Below are 15872 nucleotides of genomic sequence, written 5' to 3'. Positions count from 1 at the left end.
GTTGTGCTAAGCTAATAAGCAGAATGCTACCGGTATAGCTCTAAAGAATGTAGCATCATAGGCAGTGTAGTCCGTGCTGCAGGGAGAATGGACTGCCGTACACGTTATGTGTCTGTGAGCGAGGGAGGGAGAAAAAGGAAAAGTACGAGCTGTCATCGAGCAAAAACGGGAGCTGGAAGCATGTAAATATAATAATAACCACTGCAGCCAAAAAGAGTGCCTGACGAGCCCAGTTGTAAGTAAGCTATTAAGACTCGACTGTACACCGTGTTCGTGTTTTCCTCCAAAAACGTCAAAAAGTCATCATCAATAAGTCTCCAATAACACCAGAAAAAGTAGCTAAGGGGGTCTGAAAACTCGCTAAATATAGCGACAAAGTCGCTAAGTTGGCAACACTGCCCAGACAACAAAGTAAAGCTAGTTTTCGGCTACGAGCCCGACACAGAACCCACCGTATTAGCCAGAGGTCCCTTCGGAGCCGCGGACCTTCAGTAACAGTAATAAATCACAGCAATAGTACATTCATGTAGTTGTAAACAGCATGATAATATATTAAGTAATCCAAACTATTCAGAATACGTTACTCTCATTGAGTAACGTAACGGAATACGTTACAGAATACATTTTGGGGCATGTATTCTGTATTCTGTAATGGAATACATTTTAAAAGTAACCTTCCCAACACTGCTTGCAAACATGCTAGCAGCCCTCTCTGTGTCTTTATTTGCATTTTTACAATACAACAATTATGCTAATTAGTTTATTATGCTAGTTAGCCAACAGCAATACAGAGCATGTTGTTCATTTAAGTGTGTTTTTTCACTTACGGGCTACATCTATGTAGACGGCAGCCACAAGATGCCCAGCCAGGTCTGTCACATTGAAGACACCCGAGTCAGACACTTGGACCTTCTTCAAGGTGAGATGTGAACCCTCCACGTTCACCCTGCCCTCCAGCAGCGGGTCCATCGGCGTCACCACAACCCCCTCCTCCACGATGGCTCGGCCCCGACTGTCTGATTTGGGCTTGAAGACGACGTTGACGCTGGAGTAGGGCAGGTGGAGCTGCATGTTGAAGTTGTCTCCATAGGCGAGGTGCTTGAAATACAGGTGATCTGTGGGCAGACCAAAAAACACACATAGTTCTGTGTGTGTGTTCAGAGAAGTTTAAACTGGATTTAACCTGTTGGAAGACTAATTTTTCTAAATGCAGCAAAAATAAAACTTAAACCTGATGCTGCTCACCACAATAGCTTAAACACAGGATATAAATGTGTCACCACAAACGTAATCATATGATTCTAAGCCAGCCTGCATTAGTGGGGGTCTGGGGATGCCCTGCTGTCCTAACCCAAGACAAGGGGTCAGCAAAATAGTTGTCTTTAAAACAGACCATTGTGCTGCACTGGTGAAAATTACATGTAAACATATGGATTTAATAATAATAAAACAGGGATATGTTTTCCCAGATTATCTTTAGGCCAGTGAGACCCAGGGTTGTATGTCTTTTGGACTTTTTAAAATCTTATTAAACAATATTCAGTTCAATTAAATTCAATTTTATTTATACAGCACCAAATCACAACAACAGTCGCCTCAAGGCGCTGTACCTATTACAGTAAGGCAGACCTTACAGTAATACGTACAGAGAAAAACCCAACGATGACCCCCTACGAGCAAACACTTTGGCAACAGTGGGAAGGAAAAACTCCCTTTTAACAGGAAGAAACCTCCGGCAGAAGCAGGCTCAGGGAGGGGCGGGGCCATCTGCTGCATGGGATGAGAGAAGGAAGACAGGATAAAAGACATGCAGTGGCAGAGAGGCAGAGATTAATATCTGTTTGGTTTTCTGTTTGAGTCTTCATATCTTACATCAGGGGTGTCGGACTCCAGGCCTCGAGGGCCGGTGTCCTGCAGGTTTTATATCTCACCCTGGGTCAACACACCTGAATCAAATGATTAGTTCATTACCAGCCTCTGGAGAACTTCAAGACATGTTGAGGAGGTCATTTAACCATTTCAATCAGCTGTGTTGGTTCAAAGACACATCTAAGGCTACGTTCACACTGCAGGCGAAATCGCATCAAATCCGATTTTTTTGACCCTATGCGACCCATATCCGATCATGGTATGACAGTGTGAACGGCACAAATCCGATATTTTCAAATCCGATCTGGGTCACTTTCGTATGTGGTACGGAATCCGATACATATCCAATGTTTTAGAAAGAGACTGCTGTTTGAATGGTCAAATTGCATTAAATCCGTCTTTTGCGTCACCGACACAAGACAGACGCCAATTATCAGCACTGGAGAAGACATCGCGAACGCTTCCTGGCCATCCAGTGTAGATGTCAGTGAAACTGCTGGGAAGACAACGTTGGAGAAACGTGAACATTTTATTTGTTCTGTATAATCTGCAGATTCTGACAGAAATCTGCAACTATCCTTTGAAGCAGCGCTCCTCTAAAACAGCAATAAGGATCATTATTAGGTTATCTACATTATTATGTAAATAACAAAATAACTTAAAGCAAAAATTGGGAAACGTAAAGTCCGAAGTCTTTATATTAAGGGCCATCAGTCAAACAATACTGTTTGCTCTGGGTCTAAACAGAGCGCGTTGTGTGTGAAGTCTTCTTTTGCGCATGCGGCCGCTTTGAGCGTTCACACTAGAGCAAGTTTGCTGTCGCATTTTATTTGTAGTGTGAACAAGCAGACAAAAAAATTGGATTTGATCAAAAAATCGGAATTGAGCATCAAGACCTGCAGTGTGAACGTAGCCTAAAACCTGCAGGACACCGGCCCTCGAGGCCTGTAGTTCGACACCTGTGTCTTACATTATCTTTTTGTTTCTTAAGTTTAGTTACAGTTACTGCTCGTACAAAAGTATTAGTTTCCTCGGGTTCTTCTTTTGTCAACTTCTCATTTTGAGTTTACTGTTGTGTCTTCAGTTTCCCTATTTAGTTTCTTTCTGTTTTAGTTTGTTAGTTAGTTGTGTTTTAAATTTAGTTTTACTTCCCTTGTATCGTTTTCCTGATTAGTTTCACCTGTGCTTTGAGGCTCAGCTGTGTCTAACTCCCTGATTAACCCTCAGTGTCTGTGTTTATATTGCCCCAGTTTCCCTTCGTCCTTTGCATCAGCAACTGTTAATTTTCCCTCTTAGGTTCCTGCAATTGAGTGTGTTGAACATCTGTTTTGCATTTTGAGCCTCATTTATGAACTATGACATTCCTCCTAATAAAAAAAATTGTTTTCACTTTATTCCTTTGTGTCTGTGAGTCCTGCATTTCAGTTCCCTTTCACACCCCCGACAAACAGAAGTGGGCAGGAAGGACCCCACTCTGACTCGGTGGAGCACGGAGAAACTATTGAGCATGAAGCAACATATCAATCATTGATTCAATGAGTCTGCTGCACTTAGGCTGGACTGAAACACGTGATGAACTGATTAGAGGTTAATGAGTTTGATTAATGAAATTTGGTGGACATTCATCCTCCCAATGAGATAAATTACTCATGACATTGAAACACAAAACCACACAGTTATGAAAAAGAACATCTACATTACTCATAATAAAGTCTCCCACGAGGCTTAGCCGTATATTGTTATAATACTAGTTAATTAAAATGGTACATAACTACATTATCTGCATGAAAGTATGTAAATGTTGGCATTTAGCTCAAAGACCAGCCTCACAGAAGCTCTTGTGTTGCTGTAGAAACTCAGCGGTGTTTTAATTTCAGTGATATTTATCAGTCTTCAGTTGTAATATTTTGGCTTTGTAACCTTCACCAAAGTAAATGTGTTTTTGATTGAGCTCAGAATCCCTATAGGTGGGTTTAACCTTTTTTTAATATATTTAATAAAGACGTTGACCTTTTCTGAGATTAAGGATTTTAAGACAGTGGCACTCAGCCAACATGACCATTTAGCGAAAATCTAGGAAAACACGAAAAGCACAAAAAGCAAATCACTTATTAAAAACTATGGAGGCTTTAATAAATGACCGGGCACATGGAGCTACTCAGCTACTTAACCTCTAGAGACCCTTTTTCTGGTTCCAGGACATATTTATTAAGAGAAAATTGGAGACTGCCAATCACAACTGATGAGGCCATCTGTTACTACTGTGACTGCAATAAACACAGGATTGAGTGCTTTTTATTTCCTCAGGAACAAATTAGAAGAGCTGAAGTTAAGACTTCAGTAACACCAGCTGAATGATTGTCTCGTGGCTTTTTTGTCACTTTTGATTAAGTAGAAAAATATTGCAAAAACTTTATAATCTCTATTTCAAATCACACTCTGAACTAACAATATTTTAAATTAGCCTTACTGTGCATCAAAAGTTATTTTCATGCACAGAGCCCAGGTTACGTATTTTTACCTGACACTTTATTTTATTGACTAAATTGGATTTTTTTCTCCCCAGGCAAAATTTTAAAAGTGTAGCCTTAGGCTTGTGTGGTTAAGAACTACACACACAAACCCCAGCTGGGGGGCACAGAGTCACTGCAGGTGGGCCAAGCAGAAAAAATAATACATGAAGTGCAAATAAGTTTCAGTGAAAATAAACAAGAGTTGTGGTAGATTTAAGTAAAATACAAAGAAAAGAGCTGCTGACTGACAGGAAGTCAGAGGCACAAAGCATCTGCACGCACACAGAAATCCTCACTTTGACACTGAGTGATCGATTAAAGCCGACAGGATGCTGTAAAGCTCTGATCTCCACTTACCTCTGACATTCAGACAAGTCCGAATCTTGACTTTGCCCTCGCTGTCTTTTACTGTAAAGCTGCCTTCATCTGTCATCCTGACCGAGTGCAGCACCACACGCTTCTCCGACACGCTGAGGCGTTTCATGTATTCTTCTGCCAACACACCCGTCTGGTCGTACAGCACCACAGGTGGAGGCTCGGTTGTGTACTGCGTCTCTGACTGATTAAGTTGAGACGGACTGGGCCTAAAAACGGTGAAAAATCAGAATAATACAGAACAGATAACGTAACGCAGTGACTGCGATTAAGGATGTTTCCAGAGATGTTAACCGACCTGTTTCTTCTTCTCTTTATTAATTCATTTCTGGCTTATTTCAACACATAAAAGATGTAACACAGAAGGAGCTGGAGAGCAGCCTCTGTCTGTGTTTTATTGTTATTCCTTTCTGTGTTTCTAGTCGTCCCCTCTCTCTGTCATGTGTGTCTTTGTATGTCTTCTGTGCTTTTCCTTAATGTTTCCCTGGATGTTCCCACCTGTTTCCTAATGTGTGATCAGTCCTCTGTGTATACAGCCCTTTGGCCTTTGTCACCCACCCATCTGTTATCTCCAGATTTCTGCTTTGTGTTCCCATTTTCTAGATTTTATGGCATGTTTGCTCTTGTTTTTAACCATTTCCAGGATCTTCTCATCACACTGTTCTTGTTTAAGTCAAAACATTCAAACAATCTGTAAAGAAAATGATTCCAGCTTTGGTACCGATTAACATGACCATACCTGAACTCCAGGGTGATGGGTCCTTTAATGTTGCTAAGATGGATGTAGTAGGTTTCTCCGTATTTGACAATTTGCTCCAAGGCGCAGTCTGATCATCGACACAGAGAACAAACAGTCAAAGATGAGAAATTTGTCATGTTGTCGCAAAAGTCACCTCAGTGTAAATATTAAACTCTCAGGAGAAATCTCAACCCTCTCATGTCCTCCTTTGTCTCTGTCATCTTCCTCTTTTCCTCCTGCCTGGCAGCTCCATCTTTACCATCGTCTGTCCAGCATATCTACTATCTGACCTCTGCACGTGTACAAACATCTCTTGGTTTTCTGACTTTGTCTCCACCTGCTTAACCTGAGCTGTTCCACTGATCTCCATCTGTGCCACCTCCACCTCTGGCTTCTGTCTTTTTGTCAGCACCACCAACTCCAAACAAAACCCAGCAAACACACCACCTCTCGCTATCATCTTCACTCTTGCTGCTATCCTTTAGTCATAATCGCTCCTGACACTCGTCTTCACCCTTCACTCCACCCTGTCAGCGCTCTCTTCTTCGCCTCTCTTCTGCACTATTGTCAACATGGGTCCTGTATCTTCATGTACGTAAAGCACAGTGTGTATCTTATCAAGCTTATGTCAAGTAAAGTCACTTTATTTACAAAGCACATTTTTAAAAACACATGAGATGCCCCAAAGTGCTTTGGAGTCATCTAACATGACGTGTTTCCTTTTAAGATGGTGACTAATTTGTGTTTTCTGGCTTCCTGCAAGTAAAACCTGGTCTTCTTTGTGTGTTTGAGTTGAACAATCTTTGCTGTAAGACACGTGAAATTTAAAAAATCAAGACCGATCATAGAGGACGTTTATAATTTCTTTGCCGACCTGCACAGAATGTCTCTTTCGTATTTCACCAGAATCTCATGTGGAGCGTTTTTCCTGTTTCCAAACCACATTTAAAAAAATATAACTTAAAGCAGCGGTCCCCAACCCCCGGGCCTCGGACCGGTACCGGTCCGTGAGTCGTTTGGTACCGTGCCGCGAGAGTTGAGGCTCAGGTGTGAAATGTATAGTTTTCAGGGTTTTTATCGGTTTTCAGCGTTATTTTGTTATCGTTTTTTATCGTTAACTCGGTTTTCCTGGGTCTTTTCACGTGTGTTATGAATAGTTTTGTTTTGTTGTATTTATCCGCGACACCTTAAAGGCCGGTCCGTGAAAATATTGTCGGGCATAAACCGGTCCGTGGCGCAAAAAAGGTTGGAGACCGCTGACTTAAAGCACATGAAGAAGACAGAGGGAGGCTTACCCTTGACGATGAGTTTGAAGTGCCTTTCAGTGTTCGGATTGTTTGTGTCCTTGATGATGTACGTGCCCTCGTTCTGCTCCTGCACGTCCTCCAGCACCAGGTAGCCCAAAGTGTTGGAATAGGAAATGTTGTGATTCACCACTTTCCCCGCTGTGATCAGCGGCATGTCGTAGGACTCGCTGGTCGCAGATTTAAAGATGACCTCGCTGCCATTCCCGCGTGGGACATCGATGTGGACGTCCTCGCCAAAGAAAGCTGTCCTGTGTTCTGTTTTTACTGGTAGAAGCAATCAAGATGTTTTTTATTAGATATGTTGAATTACTCTTTTTGTTAGTTTTTATACTTGGCTTTAACCTGAAAGCACAAACACTCTGTCTTTGTCATGTATATAATAAAATAATCCTCAAAGAGCGTTCTCAGGCGTGCATTAACATCCAAACAACCATTTTTACCTTTTGCCGATGCTGGCAGGACTGTGGGAAAACAACAAAAGATTAGTTTAAAATGAGTTTATTTTAATGCGCATTTCCTTTTAGTCTGCTGGATTATACAAAAACCTTTAAATCATTTCCTTTGTTCCGAGTGAAAAACCACACAGCTTCCACAGAAAGCATTAAAGCATTTGAAATGTAAATGCCGCCAATAACGACAGCTAACAATAGACTGGATACAAAAACAAAGAGCCAGATTCTTCATTACAGGCGAAATGAAAGGAAATAAGTGGAAATTAACTAGATCACAACGTGTTTTAGCTTCTTTGGTGAGGCTTTCACAGCATCCATGCTAATCACCCAGTTAAAACAAATGTGGTTTTGCAGGAAGTCTGTTTCAACAGTTCATCTATCTAAACTCTCTCCCTAGTGACTGATTATGTTCTTGCTTACCCGTGCAGAACAGGACGCTGAGCACTGCGGCGCCGATTACTTTCATCTTGAACAGTTGATCTGTGCACAAAAGAGAAGAGAAACCCACAAAACAAATTAAAAAAGGCTTTTTATAGCAGGATCGTGGCTCCAGGTTTTCAAAAAAAGCAACATTTCCCATAATCTTATTTGACAAGATATATTTGTTATCTTCTGTGTTTAATTTAGAAACACCTCGCTAAGGTAGAAGCATGCCAACTTCAATTCTTGTCCTCAAGCTGAGGAGAAGCACCCAACCCCACCCACCCCTAAATTCTCTGCACCGCTGTGCGGCATTAAGAGCTTTTCGCAAATTAGCTCGTTAAATATCTAAGAGTAGACTTCCGCAACACTCTTTGGCAAGAAAACCTATAGTGCTGTTGCAAAGTCAAATATATTATTAAGTCAAGTTTTATAGATAAAGTGTCTTCAAGACAAAAACGTGATGTTGTGCTGCGTGAGCTGAACAGCGGCTCCTCGTGTCTCCCGTGGTGCTGGGAGATAATCGGCTTTCCACTCACGACACAGGATCACAAACTGCAACGGAGGACGAGGGGAGGAATCAAGAGGAGAAAAAAGATGAAGAGTAAATGAAGAGAAAGTAGATATTTAAATGCAAGAGTGCACAGCCACTACTTTTGGGATGATGAGCTGGACAGGAGCCAGCTGGCACGAGGGGACTGACCTTTAGCTGCAACTGCACAGGCTTACACTAAGCAGTAGTAGCATAGTTATTAAGGTGGGATAATTAGATGAAAGATTAAGACAGACACGATGAAACAGCTAGAAACAAAAAGGACTAGAGAGATTAACAACATAAACTGGTTAATGCAAATATCTAATGAACATTTAAGGATGTAGAGACGATCAAGACGACTTAATGAAGCTTAAACTGAGAATCAGAATGAAGAAGAACTCGCTTCAGCATTTTGCATGAACAACATGAAACCACGGTTTCCATCGTGTCTTGTATCTGTGGTTCAGGGTGGTGGTGGGGATTGTAGTTTCTTATCATCAGCTTCCCTGAGTATTGTTTCTGACTATGTCCATCTCTTACAAGCACAGTGTAGCCATCGACCAGCCGGAGAATGCACCATGTCACAAAACTACATCACCTAGAACTACTTTCTTGGACATGACAACCAGCTCACTGTACTTAAATGGCCTCCACAGTTGCCAGATCTCAATCTTTCCCTTTGGGATGTATTGAAATGGTAGGATCACATCATGGATGTGCGGTCAACAACTGTGTGATGCTTTCATGCCAACACAGATCAAAATCTCTGAGGAATCTTTCCAGCACCGTGTTGAATGTATGCTACAAATAATACAGTCTAACCTGATACAGTAAGGTGTGACTAATGATGTGGCCACTGAGGTGCATACCCTGATCTTTCATTATTTGTAGTCCAAATGGACTACAAATGGACTACAAGTATTACTGACCAGTTGAGCAGGCCTCCATTATTGCAAATCAATGCTAAAAAACAGTAGTCAAGTAGTCAGAGTAGCTGCCATTAAAGTAGGCCTGAATGCTCATTTCCAGCACCTTATACTCGTTTTTTAAATTCTAAAGTCCAAAAACAAGCAACATCCCTTACATTATTCACAGGTCAAAATAATCCTTTATCATCTTATACTGGTGTAGCTCCTCATTATTGTTATGGAACAGCTGTGTACAGACAGGAGTAGGACCCAGGGTGCAGAAACTCGGAGGCAAAACTTGAACTCAAAACAGCTTTAATGTTAAACTCAAATATAACATAACTGGAAATATCAAAATAAACTTATACCGGAAGACTGACAGAACACACAGCTAGATAAACGGTAGATCGCGACACGGACACAGAGAAACACAGAGCTTAAATACACAGAGGGAGCAATCAGGGAATGGGTAACAGGAGGGAAACACAGCTGGGGCAAATCAGGCCTAACGAGACAAGGGGAAGCGAAACCAGATACATTAACATCAGACAAGGACTTTCAAAATAAAACAGGAAACATGACACAGACTGAACTAAAGACACAGACTAACACGTGCGCACTGCAACAGAGGGAACAGAGACGTGGGACCAGGGCAGACACAGACACCGACTGGACACGGGGATATAGCAAACAGGGGAGAGAGCAACTAAGGATTACACAGCGACAAACCATAAGACATAACTCTAACGAAGAAACCAAAGAATAGAAAAGATAAATAATACAATAAACTCAAAACCCCGGGTCAATGACCCAGGCATCCTAACAATTATATTCACTGTCTAAAACCAGCTGCTTCAGCTTCTTTAATTCTAAGACCAAACTTCATCTAAGCCACCTTTCTTCTAACTAAATGCCCCTCACAGACAAGAGGTAGGTGCTGCACTATGAGCTCCAGCTACACATGCAGTATTCAGGAGAACGTCAAAGAAGCATTACAGGAGTCACTACTTCATGTACTTCGTGTCTACAGCCGTCTGTGTCCATCTTGTACGCACAACCCTGTTATAAAAGCTAGTAATAATCCTGTCGGGGAACACGAAGACACGTGGGTGTAAAAGACGGACATATTGTTGAAGTATTAAATTGCGCCATTAACTGCAGATTTACATCAAAGACTTGCATTCATCTACAACACAAATCCACTGTCCTAACACTACACCTGCAATCAGGCTGACACTTGGATGACAATAATCAATCCACCTGCTTCCATCCTTGGCATTGTTTCGACAGCGCCGCTCTAATGGGGCGGCTGACACAACCGACTTCAAAACGCCTGCTCAGCAAAACGCGGGCTAAATATGTCCGCTTTTAATTTGAAACTTACTGAACCTTCCACATAACTCTGAACAACAAAGACGAAATGAACAGGAATGCCAAATACCTGCTGATAATTCAATTTTTATTCAAATAAAGTGGTTCTTCCTGCCGGGTTACAGATTTCAGCCTGCAAAAAGTTATTAAATTTAAAGCAGGTTTCAGAGCTTTGCGGCATTTTTGGAAGTATAATTTATTTTCCTGCCTGGATCCAGCTCAGGATGGTGGAAAAGAGGGAATCACGGCATCTTCAGACTGAGAGAACAATAAAATGCCACTGCGTTTCTGCCAGCTCCTTCAGATGAGGGATTAGAGTGCTATTTAAAGAAAGAAAAAAAGAGGTGACAGCCCATACACTTTCCTTCAGCACATCAACACACGTAAAGACATTTCAAAATGACACCCTAGCATTAATGTGGGCAGGAAAACTGTTCCAGAGGCTCTTAGTCCTTTGCAGAAAACACAGTAATCACAGCATATTTTCTAATCGCCGCCCTTTTGAAGGTTTAAATCATCTCACTTTAATGTTCTACGGTGGCATTAGTTTATTGCATGTGTGAGTGCTCATGCTGGGTTGCAGCAAAGACATAAATCACAGGTTTGATTCATTGATTGAGAGGAAGCATGCATCTGACGGCAAAATGACAGGCTGCTGCTGATTACATAAATGTACACATCCACTTTAAAAATATGAAATATGTACTCAGTGAAGTGTGGCGGGAGTCGTGGCTGTGCATGAAACAAAACTCACACCTGACACCACTGGTTTGGATTTCTTCCTAAGTGCAGGTATGATGATGCATTTTCTAGAGTTTCTGGTTTTCTAAACATCTCACTCGCTGCGTCAGAGGAAAGTCATAATAAGCGAAGAAGCCTGTGATACAGATGTAATCGTTGTCCTTTGGCTGAGTCTCTCGTGTCCATTTATAGAGGCTGAGTCTAAATGGGGTCATAGCTCTCATGTCTCCTATTATAACTAAAAGGATCAATCAAACTATACGAGGCATAGCATTTAGTGAAGTGCGTATGACACGTCCTGCAGCCGCCCCGCGGTGAGAGGCTCGGAGGGTCCATCTTTCCGGCTGATCTCATCAGTCTGACATCAATCGTGACTGACGGATTTAAGAGCCTTTTCCACCTCATCGCTGCTCTCCCACACAAGACGGAGGGCAGCAGCATCGCGCCTCCATCCTCCTCCTGTTTCAGTATCAGCTCTCTCATCTCCCAGCTTCAATCTGATTCTGGTTTCCTGTTTGTCTTTCCGTACTTTTTATCTTATCTTCAAACACTTCCCCTTCTTTGTCTTCTCTCTCATTAATTATCCTTCTGATTCCTTTCAAGGTTAGTCTGACTCATAAGCTGTGATGATAGTGCACTAATGTCAAATATCCTCCACCTGTACTGAGACAGCAGTGACAGTTTCTCAATAACGTCAGAAGAAGTGAAGGTTTGACTCTCAAAAACTGTGTTGTCGCACGAGTGCAAGCACAGGTGGAAATAAGAGGTGGACATAGTGTTGTCCTCCACACTGTATCAAATATAACTATATAATAAAAAGTAATATAATCATATGCACTGTAATCTTTAAATATGAATTTGAGACGATAAATCACCTTCATATGCCTCACAGTGTTCCAGAAACCAGTCTGTGATGCTGAGGGTCCACATGCTCGAACCCCAGTGCCCGCCGACACAAGTGGTGGGTCCACAGGGGGGGCTAAAGCACGTTATCTTTTTTGGACTGTGCCCAATCAGGCCCCATCTATACTGACCTGGTCACCAGACACTCCTTACAGGCCTGGCTCTGAGAGAGAGCCCCAATTTCCCACTTCCAGGTGAGGTTAACCGACTCAGAGAACGCTGATCTGTTTGGGTTTTCCATCGCTCTTTGTCTGATTCCTCCCCTGAGACCAATTTGCTATAACCCCCTTTCACTGCGGTGAGGTGCTGATTTCTCGGGGGAGGGGGGGGGAGGGGTGATCTATGATCTTCTATTCTCCAACTCCTTTACTTTGCAAGAAATTAATCTAAGATGCTATAAAAGATAAAAGTAGCTTCCGCAGAAGTGCAGAAAACCCTTAAACCTGAATTACTTTTAATGGCCAGCAGGGGGCCACACATCTAAACTCCCAAAGAAAGCTTTGTAAAAACAGCTCTCTGTTAGCTTGCTCCACAATCTCAGTAGACATTCTCCTGATGACTTCATAGGCTTTCTCTGTGGTTTCAGGTCATACTGAGTGAAACTTTAAGTTTGGTTTTTTTTAAGCTTTGGTCATTATTAGAGGTAAAAGTTGATGTGCACTCCTGACATCCACTTTCAAAACACCAAGATGGGAACATGCATCTTTTATACTGACAATGCTGGTAATGCATGTTCATGGAGGTCAGCTGTGATGGTTATAACTCGATGACTTTTCAATTTTCAAGTGCTATTTTTTCCTAGTAGCATTTTCCTATTTCCTACCTGCCACACCTAAGTGCTACCTGGTCCCTTCTGCACCACCTGAAAATGCTGAACATCACTGATGTTCAGAATGCTAATCCAAGGCTTCTCCCTTGTGTCCATTTTCCAGTCAGAGTGATCAGCAGTGGAACTTCAAATCTAAAGATGCTGCACCTTCAAGATTGGCTCCACTCTGTGGACTTGCATGTGCTCTCTTCTGCACCTCCACCCCCATCCCCCCTTTAACCCCTCCTTATACAGCTCACAAAGCCAGAAGCAGCAGCTGGTGCAGCCAAGGGTGTGTCACGACCAACACCAGCATGAATGGGACCGGTCCCAATTTGTGGATGTCCAGATAAAATGGAGGGGAGTAAAGGGAAAGAGTGAACATGAATGGAGACTCTCTTTGTTTCATTAATTCACAGATGTCAGAGGGGTAACAGTAAACCATCAATTTATGGTTTAAGTAAAGAGTAATCAAATATTGGCAAGTCACTTAGAGGATATTTGTAGCAAAACGAACCCTAATAAGAAGCATTTTTCATAAATATGAGGCACAGACCGGTGGCTTGGTTCGTGTATTTACCACAAAATAAAAAGAAGGCTTCCTACAGTTCACCACAGCACTTATTCATCCATCCGTTTTCTTAATAAAAATGTAAATGACTTTTCAGTGACCAATACTTCAGCCCTTCAGCGGGAGGCTGTGGTGTGTGCTATAGTGCATTGCATAACCGTTTCTGCCTGGAAAATACCCTGTTTTCAGACGGGTATTTCCCGAGCACAGCACACGATAATGCACCATAGCCAGGGGGAGCATACACGAGATCATACGCTATACAGCATATCGAGCGTTAAACCACTTGGCGATCTGATTACCAGCAGTGCAAAGACTCTGCTTTTTCAGTGGCGTCAGCAGAAACACGAATGAATTTACAGAATTAAGCCAAAATTAGAAGAAGGGAGGAGGCCACTGTGCGCAGTGGCACCATGCAAACAAACGCAGCGCTTTGATTTCTGCCTGAATGCTGTGGAATTTGCAATTTTCCCGGGAAATTCAGAAAGTTTGCCCCTAATGTAGCGTTAATTGCCTTATTATTGTGTGAAGGAGATCCCGGTAACTGCTGCCGCCGGTGGTTACACGCCCTACATCACCGGTGCGAGCGCTCAACACAAGCAAATAGTCAAAACAGCGAAGAAAAACTGCAGATTTAACCCACTACCTCCCTGACTGAACGAAATCACGAGGAAAAAAGACCAGTCGTTGTAATATGCAATTATAAATGGATGAGGGTAATTACCTTTGTCAAGCCTCAGATCCGAAAATCACTGGACAGGGAGGGGCTCAGGAGTGATGGAAATGTTTTTCCTTCTTTATCTCACCAATCTCGTCCACCCCATCACCCCCCAACCCGACAACTAGAGACTTCAATGAGGCCGATTCGGGAGTGGGCTGAGGACTTTCGGTTGATGTCGGGTTTGTGGACCATTTCATTTCGGCTTTGCTCGGAAAGCTTCGGTAGAAAGCGTCGATTCTGGCTCGGAGCCACAAGAAACCGCTCTGCAGTTTAACCTCAGGCTACCATCACACATGCACACATTCTCCAGCCTGTTGTTCAAAATTACCATCGAAAACAATTTTATGTTAAATTCAATTTTTTGCATTAACGTTTTTCGTACATTTACATAATTATTATTTTATAGCATTTATTTCCAACAGCATGCGCTCGTCTCTTATTTTTTTCAGTTACATTAAAGCGCTTTGTTCCTTTGCAGTCAACAAGATTTACATAAAAACACAGACATATTTAACCCATGAAGTGGTAGACAACTACAAATCAAAAATGAAGAAAGCCAATTACACGAAGTGACAGTCACGCCTTTTAAAATCAATATTAAGTGGCATGTGAATGGTCTCCTGTTAATCTCAAGCACAATGTGATTAACACGCTGCAAAAAAAAGAAAACCCCTTAAGCTGTATAAAACATGCAGAAGCTTTTGCAGTGTCATTAAAACGCCGTTTGCTAGACTGAGTCGGTAAAAAGATTTGCATTATGTTCTAATGAAGACATTAGGCAGCTTCGTGCTGTTAACTGTCACAGTGCACACATGGAGCTCCAGTGCTGCAATAATAAAAGTTCCTCTGTTGTGCAATAATGCAAATATTCAGCATTTGCATTAATATGCTGCAGTAAATTCAACAGATATCCTAAAGATCTACAGATAACATGATGCTAATGTGCATTGCAAAGGCAGAAAATTATTAACCAATGGATGTAGGGCAGACAAAAATAGAAAGCAGATTGGCATATTAGTTATTAATATAAGAGAGCTGGTGCAAATCAGATCAAGTTTCTCAGTTTAAGCTGGCATTCCGTAATAAAGTCTGATCATGTATTCACAGAGAGTAATGTCAGTATGAGGTGCAAAGACCCAATTTCCAGTTTTTATTGAGCTGTAATTTAAGGGGCTGGCAAGTTACCATAGCAACTTCTAACTGTGTATAGTTATCTCTTTTTAGTCTAAAATGACAAAAATATTGAAAATAACTCCCTGCAGACGTGTAGCCAAATAACAACAAGTTGTTAGACTGTGCTTCTGTGTTTCATCAGATTAATTTGTTGCATACATGTGTGATCAACAGCTGAAGCATACATGAGGTGGGAGTAACTTAATATGCATCTATTCTTCCCATTCTAAGCCATCACCCAGCTGGGTGAGCTCTGCTTTAAAACAGCCTTTTAAAAAACAGCTGTTCTCTTTTTGTTTGTGTTTGCTACTAAATAGTAGAATAAACTCATTAGATGTAATTTGGAGGTATACTAGACCTCTGTATACCAGGCCACTCTTCTCCAGTAAGTTTGGGCAGTTTTTAGACTCTCTGTTTTTTATTGCATTTTACTAGATTGAACACATTTGTTGTCAGTTTCTAAAAA

At 41.8% G+C, this 15872-nt stretch overlaps 1 protein-coding gene across 1 annotated transcript in view; it reads right to left on the bottom strand.

The window, feature by feature from the left end:
- LOC102780419 (uncharacterized) overlaps window positions 1-14434 on the bottom strand; it is a 35523-nt gene extending 21089 nt beyond the window's left edge. Inside the window, exons 1-7 of the mRNA XM_087835356.1 lie at window positions 14237-14434; window positions 7676-7735; window positions 7244-7264; window positions 6792-7067; window positions 5497-5584; window positions 4740-4966; window positions 828-1115 (exon numbers count right to left, since the gene is read on the bottom strand). Coding sequence (XP_087691482.1) covers window positions 828-1115; window positions 4740-4966; window positions 5497-5584; window positions 6792-7067; window positions 7244-7264; window positions 7676-7721 — 946 coding nt within the window. The 5' untranslated portion in view covers window positions 7722-7735; window positions 14237-14434. The remainder of the gene's footprint in view (window positions 1-827; window positions 1116-4739; window positions 4967-5496; window positions 5585-6791; window positions 7068-7243; window positions 7265-7675; window positions 7736-14236) is intronic.
- Window positions 14435-15872: the final 1438 nt, after the last annotated feature.

Source organism: Neolamprologus brichardi, chromosome 22 (assembly GCF_056152115.1).
Source record: "Neolamprologus brichardi isolate AB-2024 chromosome 22, ASM5615211v1, whole genome shotgun sequence".
Lineage (NCBI taxonomy): Eukaryota > Metazoa > Chordata > Actinopteri > Cichliformes > Cichlidae > Neolamprologus > Neolamprologus brichardi.
This window is presented reverse-complemented; position numbering and strand designations above follow the sequence as displayed.